At 38.8% G+C, this 19,237-nt stretch overlaps 1 protein-coding gene across 2 annotated transcripts in view; it reads left to right on the forward strand.

Annotated features, from left to right (window-relative positions):
* LOC5571918 (putative helicase MOV-10) overlaps positions 1–19,237 on the forward strand; it is a 72,303-nt gene that overhangs the window by 50,538 nt on the left and 2,528 nt on the right. Inside the window, exons 5-6 of one of the 2 annotated variants that reach the window (XM_021852924.1) lie at positions 364–1,393; positions 13,662–14,275. In XM_021852924.1, the coding sequence (XP_021708616.1) occupies positions 364–1,393; positions 13,662–14,027 (1,396 nt within the window). In that variant the 3' untranslated portion in view covers positions 14,028–14,275. Of the gene's footprint in view, positions 1–363; positions 1,394–13,661; positions 14,276–19,237 lie in introns of those variants that run through there. The other variant, XM_021852925.1, reaches the window with a different exon arrangement.

A 19,237-nucleotide genomic window follows, 5' to 3' on the forward strand; every position in this document is an offset into this window, starting at 1 on the left:
CTTCACTGCCTGCGCTCTCAGCCTCAATCAGGTGTTCAGCGAAATACTACTTCCACCTTTCGATCACCTCCGGTTCATACTTATACCAGCACATTTCGTCTTGCGGCACAAGTCCTTTGCGGGATGTGGCGAGCTTTTGATAGAGCTTGCGTGACTTGAGTCCGGCTTAGCTGCTCCATCACTTCGCACTGCTCTCCCTGAAAGCGATGCTTTTTTTCTTAAATAGACAGGTCTGCTGCTTCCGCTTCTGTCTATGGGATTCCACGTTTTGCTGAGCATTATTTCCCGTACAATCCCACTGTCCCCAGACGGAATCCGACATGAAGTACATCTATAACCCATACTTACTTAATACCTTCGCAGGTTCCAGTGGTTCCAGCCGACAATCGCTGACAACCGCGAGCAGGTGACGGCCATCCGAAACATCGTTAACATGACGTCCTACCCTGCCCCGTACATTCTGTTCGGACCACCGGGAACAGGCAAAACATCCACCATCGTAGAGGCCGTTCTCCAGATATGGAAGAACCAACCGAAGGCCAACGTTCTGGTAGCCGCGTCGTCCAACCTGGCTTGCGACGAAGTCACCAAACGGCTGAAGCAATTCATACCGGAAGAGGACATCTTTCGCTTCTTCTCGCGATCCTGCGAACGCAATATCGACGGGATCGACATCGGAATCCTGGAGATATCGAACCTGGCTACGGGTATATACGAAGTGCCTTCCTACGAACATGTCTATCGGAGTCGCATAACCGTCAGCACCGTAACGAATTGTGGTAGATTTGCACAGGCTCGAATAACTCCGACATTTTTCGACTATATCTTCATTGACGAGTGTGGCAGTGCCAAGGAGATATCGGCCCTGGTTCCTGTAGCGGGAGTTTGCACCGAAGGACCCAAAATACACGCCAGCATTATCTTGGCCGGCGACCCGAAACAGCTTGGTCCCGTAGTCCGTACCGAGTATCTGAAACAAACCGTGCACAACACTTCTCTGCTGGACCGTCTCATGTCTCAGGGTATCTACAAACGCCAACAAGGACAATTCAACCCGCTGGTCATTACGAAACTTTTGGACAACTATAGATCACACGAGGCGTTGATCCACTACTCGAACCAATGGTTCTACGATGGCGAATTGCGAGCTCAGGCTGCCCCTGATCTCGCAAACTGGGCGATCGGTTGGGATTACCTGCCGAATCCGGCTTTCCCGATCATCATGCATTCCGTAGTCGGCGTAACGCGTATGGACCGGCAGTGTCTGAGTTCGTTCAACAAGGAGGAGGCCCGTTGTGTTCTGCACTACATTCAGAAAATTCTCTCCGATGGAATCAACGATCGCCAGATACGTGAGGAGGACATCGGTGTTGTGACGCCGTATTCGAAACAGGTTAGTAGAATTTACAGATGTAGCACAATGTAGCATTCACGGTGTGTCTAAAACCTTTATTAACGATGAAAATGACCATCTTTTGAGAGATATGGTATCTTCTCCGTGAATTTCAAAATGTTTCATCGAAGGGATTGTAGGGAAAGTAGGGGTTAAGCGGGTCAATATAGTAATACTTAACCAAACTAGAGCTTGTCATTGTAACTCACGGCTGTTCGCCGCCAGCTACAGTCAGCTTGAGGATCAAGAATCCGTCATTTAATCATCAGCAATCATTAAAAACTAAAAACCATTTTTTTTCGTTCATTTATAGAAATGTTGATGAAATTCTTTTTCGAAAACATTGCTTCGATTTTGAACGAAAAAAACTGGTTTTGAAAATTTGTAATTAATACGAAGGCGGTCATTTTCCTCAAGGAGATCTTCATACTGTAGACCTGTGCGCTGAAATATTTTTAATCAGCGGTGGCGTGAGGGTATATTTGCACCAGCGGCGTCACGCCGTTGATAGTTTTCAGCGGCGGCGACGGCGGCGTGGAGAAAATTTACTATAAAACTGAAATCGACAATATAAATTATGGAACCGTATGTGTACAAATACAATTATAAAAAAGTTTGGAATCCCACATCTTCCTTACAAATCTTATGATTAAAATAGAGATCAGTGCTTTATGGATCAAAAGATCTGAACCATCAAACCGAAAAAAATGGACTGTAAAATTTTCAGCTCTTTTGATAAGAATGTTATATGCAAAAATGGCCAATTTTAAACACTGGTAAAAAATTCAAGTTAATACTACTAAGATACATTCAACAATCTTATTATTCGAGCTTTTAAGAGCAAAGTAACAGAATTATTTATTTATCGCTGTGTGAAATTTTGTCCTAGCCATAACTCCCAAACATGAGAATGAATTCCTGCTGCAAACCCTGAAAAAATACTAGAAGTTAAGTAAAGTCCACCAAGAAGTTGGTAGAACCTCTATAAATTAGTGGGTTTTGTGGCCGTGTGGTTAGCGGCGTTAGTCGTTTAAGTGTATTGTTTATGCCACGAAGCGTGGGTTCAATTCCTGCATCAGTTTTCGTCGAACTAAAAATTCATCACTGCGCTACTGAGTGTTATGAGCCTATGCATGCTATAAAACGTTTGACTTTTACTGTGCGCCCTGTTTTCAAGTTGTCCGTGAGAGAGAGCGAGACAGCACCAACACACGGCGCACAGTAAAAGTCAAAAGAACAAAAGAATTTATGGCACGTACAGAGGCTCATACGTTGCTTAACCCCTCTACCAGCAGCTTCATTATTACCGCTAAAAAAATATTCAGAACGCGTTTTTTTTTTGTTTTCCGTTATTATTGGACCATTTTTTCACAAGCTCTTAAAAACTACTAGTTTTAGAATATATGTCGATATTGATCGTTGGTCATCTAGATCCGGAGATATTCCAAAATTCCTTGGGGGACCGACGCGTAGCCACAACCCACGTAAATATCTCAGCCTACAGAATTTTTATCATATTCGGATATTCACTCCTCGGAACAATACCGTAAAGTGCCGTAATTCAGCGCTTAATTAAAAATTAGTATTGCATCAACAAAAAAGCTTTATGGGTGGATCGCTAGCAAATCTGTTTTAGATTATGGCAAAAATATAAACTAGACTGTATTCACACGTTACAATTGTGATTTTTTTGAAATAGTTCACTCGTTGAAATTGCTTAATTCCGCGCATTTTTTTAACGCTTTTCCATATTTCGCGCAGAAGAATGCCTAATTCCGCGCACTTGCAAAACAATCAAATTAACATTAATTTTGTATAAGGCAGCATCCATTCATTACGTAACGCTGAAATTGAACATTTTCAACCCCCTACCCCCCTCCAAAACACTTTTTGTAAGAAAAAAAAGTAAAGTTTTGTATGAGCCGTAACGTAGACTTTTTATATTTTTTGACTATCACATGAAATAAGGATAACATTTGTTATAGTCTTTTCCTGAGACAAGACGGTCTTCTTATTCTGTAATTGCTGAGTTTTTTTACTTATTATATTGTATCAATCATGCGCAAACCGAGTTCTGTTTGATCTTTCGACCTTGACGCTTGCTTTTTCCGGAGCGAGCGACGAGGGCAGGATCAAACATGTCGCGCGTCGGTCTCGTAAGTGAAAAAGTGGCGTGATCGGGGAGTTCGGTTGGAGTAAGTTAAAAAGTGCCGCGATCGGTTCGTTCTTTTTGATCTTTCGACGACCTTGACGCTTGCTCCTGGGCAGTGCGTCAAAAAAGCCCGAGCTGTCGTCCGTGTTTTTTTTTGGGGCCCACCCCCTTTTTATTCTGGGGGCTAGCCGAGCAAACGAGTGAAGCTGAAAGTAGATTGTGGCTGCTCAGTCAAGGATAACGGATCAATTGGTGAGCTCGTTTCATGCTACTATTTCTAATCTATAAAATATGTATGACTGCACATTTAATCGTTACAATGGTGGGATGTAAATATGATGTTTCAACAAACTATGGATGGTTCGTCACTGTGAGTGTCGACACAAACTCTGATTCATGATTTATTTATGTTTAACATTTTTATTTTTTTTTTTTTCAGAACACCCCTTATATACCTTTATTTTTGTAATTAAAAAAACTTTGAATGGTTCGACACTACAAGTGTAGACTTGCGAAAGGTTCACTTTATTCAACAAACTTTGGATGGTTCGCCACTGTAAGTGTCGGCATAAGAATAAGAGTGTTCTATGATGTCCCAACCAATTGAGTCTTTTGTTTCTTTTCAAATGAGTAAAATATAATAACACATGCTTTCGTACTGACAGCTGTAGGAATGTTACATTTAGGTATTTGTTCAACAAATTTTGAATGGTTCGTCACCTCAAGTGTCGACATAATTTTCCTCTACATATGATCTAATCGCTTATCAAAGTGAATCCTTTGACCCAACGATCCTCCCCATTAACAAACATCCCTCCCAGTAACCTTTGTGGAGATGCAGAGGCAAACACGGTCTCCAAATAGCAAAGGTTACACACTAACATTCCTTCCCTCAATCCCACCTGACTGCAAGGACGTGGCCGGCGCCGTTATTGACCCTGTATAAATAGAGGCACTGAATTATGCACACTGAAGAAGATTATGGCCAATCCCAGCTGAACTTCTAGTTGATTCTTTGTGCATTTTCACTGACTTCGGTCAATCACGGAATAGCAATCATTGATATGTGTACACTGAACCAAGTAATCATGTCCGATTTATCTGAAAACACATATAGTTTTTTTCCATAGAGCTTTTCACATAACGCTCATCAACTCATCACATAAACTTATGAGCTATCGATTTAATTAGATTCATCTGATAAAACACATACATTTCATGAAAATTGAAGATATGAACCATTGTATGTTGCCAATGAATGTTATGTTATATTCAGATGACAAATATCAATATTGTCAATGGTTTTTATATGATAGTATAATAAGTTTGTGACGATTTCATTTCTGTTTTTTTTTTAAAGAATCAACAATATAATTATAATTAAAACACCATTTATTAAATTAACTATCAATTACATTGTATAGCCAATCACTTTAATTGATAACTTAAAAAATCACATCCCATACTTCTGGTTGTGCTGAACTTTCTGTCCCTTTCGTTCTTGTTCCAAAGTTTTTAATGTTTCCTGTAAATTCAATTCCATTTAATTACGTTCAATTTGTGTTTTGAATATTTTACTTACCCTTCTTTCACATATTCGTGGCCTATTTCACAGTTACAAATCATGGCGCTTACAATTACACTGATTTAAATCCATCACAATGAAATAACCAGAGCCAAATTCGCCATCACGAAAGTACAAATCAAATACCTACGAAAATAATAAGACAGAATTTTCACATCGGAAAATCACATAACATTCATCGTATGACATACATGACTTTATGTCATATATAATCCACAGTGTTGGTAAATGAATGGTATGAAATATCATAATGAGCTTTATGTGTTCTTTCAATGAATATCAATGGATACACATGAAATGAATCGGATTTCAATTATCGCAAGGGTATGTGAAATTTTTAATATTTTCTATGATATTTCTTGGTTCAGTGTAGTCAGTCTAAGCTAAGCTGTATCAATCATGCGCAAACCCTCACATGAACATCCCAGCAAATATGCAATTGCGATTGCATCACACCGAAACATAAAAAGCCTTTGAAGTGAAATTTTATGCCAGAAAAAGTTTCAGACATTTGAAATAACTATAGTCTTGTGTTTAGATTTATCAGCAGCTTTGGAAAAACTGCTCCGAACACTGAAGTTTTTATAACAGTTTATTCAGTTTATTTGTATTCAAACAATACTTTTCAATTTTTCAGCATTTGGACGTTTCGCGACTGCGGAGACGTTGATATTTTTTCCTTTTCCTTGTCAGCTTTGGGGTTGCATGTTATTCCAGAAGAAATTTCAAAAAAATATGCAGTTTGGCGAAATCGCCCCGGCTACCTCTACACACTTAAATTATTTTACCGTAATCCGTGATCGGTAAAATAAAACACCGTAATTCCGTCGAAATTCAACGGATTGCGATGAAATTTTACCGAAAACTGTAAAAATTTACCGTACTCCGTTAATTTATTTCACCGAAATTTTCAGCTGTTGGGATTACGTTGAATTTCACGGATTCCTGTAAAATAATTTAAGTCTGTATATTCGTATTCTGCACTGTTTATACAATAACAAATGTTTATGGACCTTGGTTTTGGACAAACTTTTCCTCCCACCATGAATGACCACGTGGTTTCTGAACGGCCGCTAGTTTCCCTGTAAGTGGGCTTTCCCGATATTCCGGTTGTTTGCGAAACGTATTTATGCATGAAAATACTTCCTCAGATAAATATTCAGCTGTGAAGACCAATATAGCATGTGTATAGCCAACAAACAAGTGTTGTTCTGTAAATAGCAGTGCGCGGAATTAGGGACTTATAAAAAATGACGTGCCCTAATGCCGCGCAATACTTTTTGGGATAAATCTCAATAATTATGCTAATATTTGATAAGATTTCATAGAAGCATCATGAACCACATCTGTAGCAAGTAGTTTCATAGAATATTACATAAATAACAAAACATTTTCAATATAGAAATCACGTTTGTTTGTGTCCTACAGTCTTAGCACGGACGCTAAGAAATTGAAAAAATGGCGTCTACTTAGACGGGCCTCCACTGATTATTTTTTTACGCCGCGAAAAAATTCTCTATTTGCTTCTATTTGTGATTCAAACTTATTTTAAATCAAAGTAGCATCAAATGGCGTTAAAAGTTGCTGCAGTATTGATGTGTATTTCCATATGTAAATAATTTTGTATGAAATTCGCGGAATTAGGCAATGCACTGAATTATGGCACTTTACGGTACATTAATGAGAGTATGTTGTGAAAAAATGAAACAATTTGGTGCAGCCGTCTTTGAGTGATGAGCAAGTATGTATCTGATACCACACTGGCCAAATGAAGATCTTGGGTGTCTATCGCACATAATGGAAGCAATTATCTTTCCCTAATTTGTCTTCAAAATTGTAACTAAATGTATTTTTTTGTGTATGGTATTCAGTTGGGGGTGCCTGACAGCTTAACTTATCAAGGCTGAACCAAGTTTTCCCTCTACCAGGATCAATACACAGACGGACTAGGCTATGCTGCCCACATGAACACTGTTTTTTATTCGTATTATGACGTGGTAGTTTTTGAAAAATACCCATATTACCTTGCTTCTGAGAAAAGGAAGCATTGTGAAAATCATCAACTCCATCAGAATTTGTATGACATAGAAGTGAAGTATTGTCATTACTAATATTGTCTAATCGAACAGTGATTTGAATAATTTGTCATTGAGGTGCTATTCTGATTACTCCTGTCTTTTACGTAAGATTAAAGTCTCAAATGTCAATTGTCGTCAAGTCTTAACAAAACTAGGTAGTTTAGTAGTAGTTCTAGTTAATTTCGTTTTTTGTTGTTAAAAGTATAGGTATATTGGTCATTACGTTCATATATCCTTAAATAAAAAAGACATTTTCCTTGTCTGTTCAACAATTTATCGAAACAAGCAAGTGTACCCTAATGATCGATTTCAGCGTCTTCCATAGTCATTATTATAGTGAATATTTAAGAGTAAAGTTACCTTAGGCTTCTATTACAGTCTCCTACAAGATTCACTTTTCGGTGGCAAATGCAAACCCTAACGCCTACTTTCTACTTGTAAATTTTGCGAAAATGAAGCTGGAATTAGATTATTTATACCAATGTTACAAAAGAGGTATTTCTTATTATGGCGATGTAAATACCATATTAAAATAAGATTGTAGCCACTTATTTCTACTCAGTGAATCTACCAGTCATATTTCCTACGTCGTATATGGTAACGATGTGTCTAGCTAGCTAATAGTAAGAGTGGCTACGGATCATTTTAATTAGCAAAATACAAACTGGACGTCACCAATAGTATTAATGTCCACTTCGAATAAATTAATTATTTGAAATGGGCATCAATTCTATCAACGACGCAGAATGTCCGTTGGATCACATCCGAGATATTATTGCGTCTATTCCATATGAATTATGACGCGGCTTTAAGCAAAATTACCAAAATGTGATACCACCACTACAGGTTACGCCTTTGGTTTCCATCATATGGGATAATGGATTATGCCCTCCTATCGCGGCAAGATCGCATAACCAAGGGGAGGGATCTTTCCCTATTTTGTCACCGAAATTGTAACTAAATGTACTTTTTATATGTTTAATTTTATAAATGATTATTTTAGCTTTTTAGCTGGTTAGACAATTTATTTGTTGTGTTTCTGCTGTAAGAATCGGTCCGAGTATGATATTCAACGCCTCCCGCAACAGAAGTATTCCATGGTATGATTAGTATGATTCGATGGTATTATATTCTTTTAACCTTCCAGTCGTCGCGCGGTTTGTCACCGTCAAAACCACTACGCTGCTGCTGTGAACGAACAGCGAGCTTTTTTTACTAATGTTGTACAAAATACAACCGCGCGACGACTGAAGTGTTAAGGAGTGGCCAGTAAGCGGAAATTGGGCAAGTGTGCCACCTTAAGCAAATTGATCTCTAACTTTGTCTAAAGCTTATAAAATCCACCAATTTAGCCTCATGATGTTAGTTTCACATCATTTCATTTTTTTCTCAAATATCATCCAAAATAACCTATTTTTCGACACTATGGGGCAAGACGGCCACCGAATGAACATCGCATGTAATTCTACTTGAAATGTAATTTTCTTTATTTCATGTTAATATTACTTACAAAGCAGACGCTAATCGATAGTTTAAAAAATAATTTTAAGTTTACCGTAATAAGGTGATGCTTTATAACAAGGTTTAAAACATGCGTAACTCCCTATTACTCAATTCGAATAACTAAAATGGTTATTTTTGTATCCATTTAATACAATATATGTATTACCCTAATATTACGGCGAATATGTATAATACTAAACTAGATCAGCACTAAATAACGGTAAAATATTGATGAAGTTTTATAAAACGGTACTTGATAAGCCGAAAAACATGTTATTATTGAATATTTTGAGAAAAAAATCACTTTAGGGGCAAAAATGTCAGTTATTCCCCTACTATACTTCAGAAACTACTACAGGTGCCTCATTTTGGTTTATTATTATGATTTTGTTGATGACGTTTACATTTTTATAAATTTCATTCCAACAATTTTTGTTTACCAAATAGGTGGCATACTTGCCCCAATAAGTATACATTTCAACCAAACTGGATTTCGTATGTAAAACTAAATAATTTTTTCGTTCAAATTCCACAATAGCTTACACATTTGAATAGTTTCACGATGTACAGAACGTTAGAAAAATCTGGTTTTAAGTTACCCTCCACCATGCTATTTTGAAACAACGAAATCTTATAAAAATTCACTCAAATATGGTTGTTAGAGTGGTTCAAAAAATCGTTTCTGCTCCACACCATTCATTCGATTCTAGATCAAATTCTGGGTGTCCTCCCAAAATTTGAGTTCATTTGGATGAAAATTGAGACTGCACAAGCCCTTTAAAGTTTGTATGGGAATTACTATGAGAAAAGCAACGAATTCATTCAATCGGTCATAGTGTTTGCCCATGTGCTCTTGGGGATTAGTGCTACTTTGATAATGTGAGATACATTCATCAGCTACAACTTTGCCGAAGACCGTTTTCAAATCGGACGCCTCAGTAATTATTTAGTTTTCATCTGAATGAGCTCAAATTTTGGGAGGACGCTCAAAATTTGATCTAGAATCGAATGAGCGGTGTGGAGCAGAAATGATTTTTTGAACCACTCTAATGGTTGTCTTTGCACAAGTCGATGTAAATACGTGAAAAATAGAGCAATTTTCATCATATTTTAATCATTGTATTGTGAACTATAAGGGAACATATTGTTAAGCTCAAAGAGAAAATAAATATTATAGTTTTTATAAAAAAAGCAGGGGTGGCACACTTGTCCCTATGGCACACTTGCCCCAAAGTCCGCAACTCGCTGATTTATGCAAATATTTCTGACAAAATTCAAAGGAACACTGAGATTCGTGAAATTTGCTTTGGTGGAATATCTGCAGAATTTGTTTGAATAATATTTGCATGGATCTTTGCAAAAAATAGGAAAAAATGCTTGGATTTTTTTTAATGGAAAACTGTTTTAATAATATCTGAATAAATTCTAGAAATAGTGCATGAAAAGATGCTTGAACAATCAAGGAAGAACCTGGATCCTCGGATATTTCTGGAGGATTCACTCAACAGATTCTTTAGGAAATAGTTGGAATTTTTTTGGAAAAAGTTTTGGATTCGTTTGCAGGAAGCTCTGTAGGAATTCTTGTACTGCCCATAAAAGCATAACTGTCCCAAATTGATTTTCGAGCCAACACCTTTTTTGGTCGCAATATATATGCTTTAATGTATATTTTATTATGCATATAAAAATTAACACACTTTGTTTAAAAATGTTGTGGAAAAATATGAAGTTGATGCAGTCCCATGTTGAAAAATAAAGGCATAACAGTCTCTATATGAACTTTCAACCCTAATACCAACTGCAAAATGGGAATTGCGTTCAAGTTTATATTTTTCGCTGATCAATAGAAGTAATATTAGTTATCTCAGCGATTGTGTTCAATGAATATGGTACGTATAAATGTACTATAAAATTATGAATATTTGTATGAGAAGACAAACATAAAACTTTGAGTGCCATTTTCTCAATGCCTGCTTTTTCCATATGGGACAGTTATGCCTTTATGGGCAGCTGTACAAATGTTAAAAAAAATCCTGAATGTTAAAAAAAATCAACAAATAATATGGAGTATTCTAGCAGGAAACCTATGTAGAAAATATTCAAACACTTGGGCTTATTCTACGAGTGGCGTGAGGTGACAATTGTCGGTGTCGTATAGCGAGGTGACAATTGTCGACTCGAGTGAAGTGACTCTCCATTTGATTTGCACGGCGAGTCACTTCACTCGAGTCGAGAATTGTCACCTCGCTATACTGCCCATAAAAGCATAACTGTCCCATATTGATTTTCGAACCAACACCTTTTTTCATCGCAACATTCATGTTTTTATATACACTTCACTAAGCATATGAAAATTTATACACTTTGTTTGAAAATGTTGTGGAAAAATATGAAGTTGGTGCAGTCCCATATTGAAAAAAAAGGCATAACAGTCTCTATATGAGCTTTGAACCCCGATAACAACTGCAAAACTGGAATAATGTTCAACTTTATATTTTTTACTGATCAATATTAGCAAAATGAATAGTTTGTGGGGTGGAGCTAAATGAATATTGCATTCAAAAATTTACCAGAAAATTATGTATATTTGTATGAAAATGCAAACTTTAAACTTTGAGCGCTGTTTTCTCAATGCCTACTAATTCCATATGGGACAGTTATGCCTTTACGGGCAGTATACGACACCGACAATTGTCACTTCACGCCACTCGTAAAATTAACCCGACTACCTCATAAGAGTTTCTGGAGAAATCATCGCCGAAATTCCCGAAGAAACTCTGAAACACTTAAATGCCCCTGAGAAATAACAATAGTGAACTGATTTTTGGACAATTTTTTAATGAATTTCTGCAATATTTTTTGACAGGACTCCTTAAGGAAAAAAATGGAGAAAAACTCAAATATCTAGAGGAAATCTCAGTAATTTAAGAATCATCATAGTTCATTGTGGCCATTTTGGGACAATTGCTAAGATAGGTGATAATTTTCTCATGCATTTGAAAGATTGAACAAATTTCTGCAAGAATCATAGAAATATTTTTGAAGAAGTGCGTGTAGGAAGAACTCCTACAAAAATTCATAGTACAGTTGTTCTAAAAATTCTTAATAAACGTTTTGAAAAAAAAATCCGGAAAAAAATACCAGAATGATTCCAAGAAGTAGGTATCTGTTAGACTATTTAGGAAGAAATTAATTCAGAAATCCTTCAAAAATTCAATAATAATCCTTGAACGATTTTTAATGAAAAATTGAGAAGGAATTCATGGCAAAATACCTGAAGCAATTCACAATTGACAGTTTCTTGGACGCACTCCTGAATAAATATTTGTTAAGATTAATAAAGAAACTCCAAAGAATTCATTGGGAATTCTCTGAGGATTCCTAGAGGTGTCCTTCCACATACATAAAATCCTCAATGAAAAACAAGTATCCTTTATTCACGTAATCAATGGAAAACTCTGCATAAATAAAAAAAAACAATCCATTGAATACTCTTGACAGAATCACCGAAGAGATATCAGGAGGAATCCCAGGCTTCATTGAAGATTCTTATGGGTAAATTGTGAACGAATCCCTAGAGGTACGTATGGAGTTATTTCTAGAGGAATTCTTAGACATGTGCATGCAGAAAATTATAGACATATTTAAAAATTCTTGGAGATTTTTCATTCAAGTTTTTGTGAGAATTCCTGCAGAATATGCGTTTAAGCAATTTTTGAAGAGGAATCTATGAACAACGTTTCGAAGAAATCCTTGAAAACAATTTCTCGAAAAAAAAGGCTGGATATCAACTCGGAGGAATTTTTAGAGGAACAATTTCTTGAAGAATCTGTATTCACCAGAAATATTTGAATTAATACAAGGAATTCTAGAAGAACTATATATTTCGAAATAAATTCCTGGTTGAACACCAAGAATTATTTTCCAATTAATCCACACTCCACAAAGTATCCTCAAGAGACTCTGAAATAATTCTCGATGGGATCACAAAAATAAATAATTCTCGATGAGAACACAGCATAAACATGCGATTAAAATTATGAGATATGTGATATTAACGTATCAGCCGACGTATTCACGATTAATTCAAAATGTCCCTGCAAAAATTCTTGCACCAATAATAGGAACACTGTAGACTCCACAGTGTGGAGGTATATTTTTTAGCATGGTTCCTTATAGAAGCTTATTCAGCTAAAATGCTGTTTATACAGCTCATTTCGGCTGAATCAACTGTTGTTCAACTTGCAATGCAATGTTACCTGGGTGGGTACTGATACACCACTATAGGAACGAAGGGGCAACATTTTTAAGCAAAATAATTGTTTGAAATAGCTTTGTAATTGAATTTTATGGATATTCGATTCATTTGTTTGTGCGCCACTATGAAACTTTAACTCGTTGTGCAAATCGAATATGGTCTAACTCAGTGGTTCTCAACCGGTGGTCCGCGGACCCCTAGGAGCCCGTGACGTTTGAAGCAAAAACTGGTTATCGTAACTGATACTTTCCGCTGACACTTATCTCGGAAACAAAACGAGGACGGAACATTAGGTCTACCTTTGGGTAACCCGATGACGTAACTTATCGGATTTTTTTCTCTTTTTGAGAGTCGATGCGCAACCGTACCAACTGCGCATGTAGTGACCAGCTTTCTTAAAGAGCCGATCTTCCTGCCATATCAGAACACATTTTCCCGATCACGATTTTCTTCAAATTTCAAATGAATTTTAATAAATAACTGACGCACTTGTTCGATCATTATCAAAACACATTTATTCGTCCCGAAATACATCAACAAACTGAATCCTTTGTCTACTATGATTTGAATTGCATTGCTTTTCTATACTGGTCTAACAGTTCGTTTACCCACGCACATATTTTGTTTCAACTATATTTTGCTTCTAGCCTTCCATACAATTCCATACAATTTTATTGTTTTTTTTCATACAGGTTTCCTATCTGCGCCACGGCTGTCGCAACTATGGCTGGGATAACGTCGAAGTGGGTTCCACGGAGCAGTACCAAGGTCGCGAGAAACCCATCATGATCCTGTCGACGGTGCGCTCACAACGCGATCACGTTGGCTTCCTGTCGAACAGCAAGCGCCTCAACGTGGCCATTACCCGTGCCCGGGCTCTGATGATCATCGTGGGCAATCCGGACACGCTGCAGCGTGATCCGCACTGGTATCGCCTGTTGCGATACATTTCGGACAATCAGGGCGTGCGGGGAGTGGACTTCCAGCTCAGGAAGCCCGACATTGACCTGTCCGGTCAACCGTTCTCGTACGCGCTCGAAGAAGCCGATTTTGCTTAATGTTCTGTGTAATTTGTTACCTTCTCACTCTTGAATTTGAATGTGAGTTTTTTTTTTCAAGGCTTCTGTGTGATTTTCTCAATGTACATTTATTTATCAACCAAAGTGCCATTAGTAACTGGTTTGCGAAACGCATTGTACGATGTAAGCGTTTCTGTGTTGAATTCGTTTTAGACCAAGAACAACGAGGGACTTCATTTTACTATCATAACCATTCCATTCAATAAATACATATATTTCTACTGTTATCAATCTTTTTTTCTCATTTTTATAAAGACACGCCATATTCATACATATGTATAGTCATAAAATGGCTTCCTTAGGCTCTATCATGTTCTTTCATTGATTAAATTTTAATAATGAACAAGTCATGCTATGATTAAACCTTGGAAATGTTCCTAAATTTAAAGAAACTTAATGGATTTACACTTGAAGAACTGGATTATCCATAGACTATGGAACGTTTAGAGATAATCATACCATCTACCAGAGCTGCGGCAACGCAAACGCTGCCGTCCAGTGCGGTTTGCCTGGATCGCTGCTAAACTTGATGACTGCATTCACGGCAAAACTTATGTCCGGGCGCGTGCAACACGCCAGCAACTGGAGTCCTCCTACCAGCTCACGGAACGGAACTTTCTGCATCTGCTTTCGTTTTTCCTCGCTGCTAAGGCACATTTGCTTCGACAGTTGTTAATTGTGGTCCGATGGGGCCGCAATTGGATAACATTCCCCTATGCCGAGCCGTTCGGGTAGCTGTTGAATGTACTGCTCTCGATCTAAACACACAGTCCCCTTCTGTCGCATTACTCGGATGCCAAGGACTTTGTCGGCTAATCCAAGATCCTTCATCGTGTAAGCTGCTTTTTAAAATGGTTTATTCAACGCTGGTTGTTGGAAAATACGAGAAGGTCTTCGACATACACCGCTACTATCAGGATCTGTCCGTTTTCAATCCGGTAATAGACACACGTGTCGAACTTCGATCGGTTCAGTCCTGAGCCCTTCAATTTGCCATCCAGCTTTTAGTTCCAAATTCTCCTAGCGTTCTTCAGTCCGTACATCGCTTTCATCAGCTTGCAGGTACTTCTCGGACGATCAGGGTTGACGAATCCTTTTGACTTCTCCATATAAATTTCTTACTCTTACTCTCTCAGTTCAAATGAAAATCTCTATACTTGCCTGGGGTTACGTGCTCCCTCGCAACGCGCCTTACCAACTATTGTGGGTCCTCTGGTTATGGAGGGAACGCAGCAGGTAGTAGTTCAGAGTCGATCAACGTCTTGTCGGCGTCTTCTGATTCCTCGAACTCGGGTTCACTGAGCTCGTCATCTTGCGCCTGCAAAGCATTTTCTTCACTATCAACGACTTGTTCCTCTACAACCTCCATTTCATTCTGCACAACCATTTCGTAAGGTGCCTCTAGAGTGGGATCTTCTTCTCTAGGTTTAACTTGACCTACCATCAGGAATATCACGTCACGACTAACTGCTACTTCCTGCGTCTTGAAGTTGTACACTCTGTACGGTTTCGAGTTCTCGATGTAGCCCATGAAGCCTCGTCCCATTTCCGTCTCTTCTCATTCGAAACATTCACCATGACCTCACTTCCGAAGACACGTAGGTGCGACAAATCGGGACGTATTCTCGTCTACTTTTTTTCAGATGTGACTTTAAGACTTTTTGTCGGTGAACGGTTGACGGCATTCGATGCAGTAGCTACCGCGGACTCCTTGCCGTTGTTCGTTACGATTCGCTCTCCCGTCTAGTTCTCGACAAATGATTTGAAATCTTCAAATGCTTCCAAACGTCCGTCTTCGATTTCAAAAAAAAAAAGATACAAACGCCTTCCTGCTCGAACCAACGATGAATGTCAGGAAGTTTCTGATTCCTTCTATGCCTGTAGCTATATTTTTCAACCCCTTCATGCATCGGCGGAGAGATATCCCAATCGACGATTCCACAGTTGAAAACTGTTCTGCTCACATGCCACATGAGCCGTCGGATCCTTGACCAGCTTCAGCTTGCACAGGCCATTCGAATACTGTCCAACCGTTACGATCTCCTTCGTGGCACTAACGACCTTGCATGATTGCTTCCGATCATCATCTGATAATATCAGGATATTATCCCCTCTGGCAAATCTTACCCACGGACAACAGATTCAAGGTTACATCGTGTTCCAGCACATGTTTCATGGTGATACCACATGACGAACCTCCAATGTCTGCTTCCAGACTGACGACGCCCTTCGAGACAATGGAGGCTTTTGCATTATTCACAACGTTGATGCTTGACTACACATTCTCAGCTTCTTCCAAGAGTTTCCTGTTCGGACAGAGATGCGTTGTTTCACCAGGATTGAAGATCCAGTAGAATGCAGCGTGATTACCACGGATTTCCTTCAAGATTTGTTTTCCAGATTCTGGTCTCGGATGACTGTAGAACTCACCTTCGCTTGACTTGCAATCGCTGCCGACCTTCACATCCTGCAAGATTTTCGCCTTGGCGATTTCTGCCGTAAGCTTCATACCCGACGACTCCTATCCCAGGATCATCGAATCGTACTGCTTCGCTAGGCCTTTCATCAGCAATCTCGCCAGCCAGGTGTCGTCCACTTCAAATCCTATCTCCGAAAGCTGGTGACTCGTCGTTAACTCTCTTCATCCCGTTCAGCGCCTACCAGTCGAATTACCGCCAGTCTTCTCAACAGACCAATCTTCAGGGTCGAGCCACTGTGCTCATAGATATTTTGCAAACTATCCCACGCTTCCTTCGCGGATTTGGCTTGCTCGGTAACATCGTCGCTTACCGCCAGATCATCGACCGTCCTGCCGATCCTTTACTGCGCACCATGTCCGTTCCTTGATCACGATCAGTCGCGAAAGACCACGAGCTGTAGTTTTCCGAACCACGAAGAACTTGCCGTACCGGCAACGATACCGCAGTCTTCCCAAACGAACATCGAACACGTTGGTTCAGGCGGTTTCGTACTCTCCTTGTACTCTGTTCTCGTGTGCAAACCGAAACGCTCGAAACTGAACCTAAACCCAAACATGTGTAAAGTGAACTTTGGTTCAAACGCCGGTTCGAAAACCGGTCCATTTATACCTCGGTTGCAACCGCGGTTCAAATTTTGGTGCACATCTTCGATTGCATTCGAGGTTCAGAACGATGACACAAACGGAGAGACAGAAAATTGTTGATATCCACGCTTATCAATTTCTACTTTATGCAAAAACCAAGGATTTTACTCTATCAAACAACAAGACACGGTTTGATAGAGTAAAATCCTTGGTTTTTTCATAAAGTTACCGCTAAATGTTATATAAAGTATTGATCTTAGTTGATCTGCTTAAATGAAACATTTATTCAAGCCTCAAAAGTCTTGCGATTTGAACCAAGAAGTTCCATATATGATTGTAGAAATTTATCCGCGTGGCTTTCAACCGTTCCCTGTCTGCCTGCTTTGTGCTTTGTGCTATTATTTGAAATCAAGACCAACATTTTTTTTTTAATTATTATTTTCTCGGGCCCCGAGCGTCGCAGCTAATATGTGAATAGTGCGCTGTGTTCATAGAAATCGTTAGAATGCAGCGCCACACGAAAAAACTGATTTCAAAATGTCGCGAGTTGAGGTGCGTCGCGAGTCACACTGGCGCGATCCGGTTTGGTGGCGGTGCGACAATACACTGGTACAGAGACGAAGCGCGTTTGCGGTTCAACACAAGTTGCAAGGATCAAACCGAAGTTGTACATCGGTTTCGAAACCGTGTTGCCCGGCAAACGATTTCCAACGGAGACTTCATTCCTGGAATCATTTTGAGCTCCATTTTCATCGGCCATTTCTTCAAAAATCTCGCCAAACAGAATCGTTTCCTTAGCAACTACCTGGATCCCATAACCTGAAGGACAATAAAATGAAACACGTCTGCTTGGTTCCAACTTGCGCGATCTGATTTATTATTCTTTGTACTTTGATTATTTAATTCAATTCGATCATTACTGCGCCAAAACTGTAAGACAAATCCTCCAAAAATGTTGTGAATACCAGGTCCTAACGCATCACCTTTTCATCAATTTCAATAATGGACGAGAATAGCTTTCCCGGGAAGCTCACTATAAGAGCAATGATGGAAGGTGTGCATAATTGTGTGAAGATTTTAGGCGAACACTCCATTTCGTTTGAATCCCACCGAACGCTTCGACAAGCTGAAGGACTTTCGTGCCTGTTGTTCAATATCGTGCTAGAAGATGTTATGCGTAAAGCCGCGCTTTACAGCCGGGGTATGAATTTCACAAGATCCATTCAATTTGTTTGCGAATGTCCACATATTGTCGGCCGAACATTTGAAAAGATGGTAAACCTGTACATCCGCTTGAAACGCGTGAAACCCACCAATTGAGCTATTGGGCAGCGGAATCTCCTCCTTTGGATGTACAGTGCTGTTCTGAATAATAGCAGCGCATGTCGATTTTCATACAAAATGCCCAACTTTGACATGCTGTAGTTTTGTTCCCTTTCAAGCAATCGAGTTGAAATTTTCTCCACAGAACTACAAATATGCCCAATTTTGTAAACACAAAATTTCAAAATTTTCTAAGCCCCTGCCGGAAAGTGAGATACTAGGTGAAATTGTTCGAAAAAATAGCAGTTTTAAAAATTTGAATTTCGGCTTGACATTATAGTTTTAAATTGTATATCACTTACCATTGGAACAATCTCCTCCTACTTATCAAACCTACACCTAAACCGAAAATGTTTAAAATATTTGTAGAAGAAAAATTTTAAAATGAAAAACTGCTATTTTTTCAAAAAATTTCACCTAGTGTCTCACTTTTCGGCAGGGACTCAGAAAAAACTGCAATTTTGTAGTTACAAAATTGATCATATTTGTAGTTCTGTGGAGAAAATTTCAGCTCGATTGCTTGAAAGGGAACAAAACTACAGCATGTCAAAGTTGAGCATTTTGTATGAAAATCGACATGCGCCGCTTATATTCAGAACAGCACTGTAGGTGGCCTGGATTCAATGGAAAGCTTGACGGTTTTGCATCTTCTAGACCGAACCTGGCCAGGAGCTTCTCGATAAACCTTTTCTGGTTCAGCGCAATATGCTTCTTCGAACGGGTCACTTGAATTCCGAGGAAGAATTTGATGTCCCCGAGCACCGTGAAAAATTCGTTCAATTTCTTGATGATGTCCTCGTAT

Source organism: Aedes aegypti, chromosome 3, assembly GCF_002204515.2.
Source record: "Aedes aegypti strain LVP_AGWG chromosome 3, AaegL5.0 Primary Assembly, whole genome shotgun sequence".
NCBI lineage: Eukaryota > Metazoa > Arthropoda > Insecta > Diptera > Culicidae > Aedes > Aedes aegypti.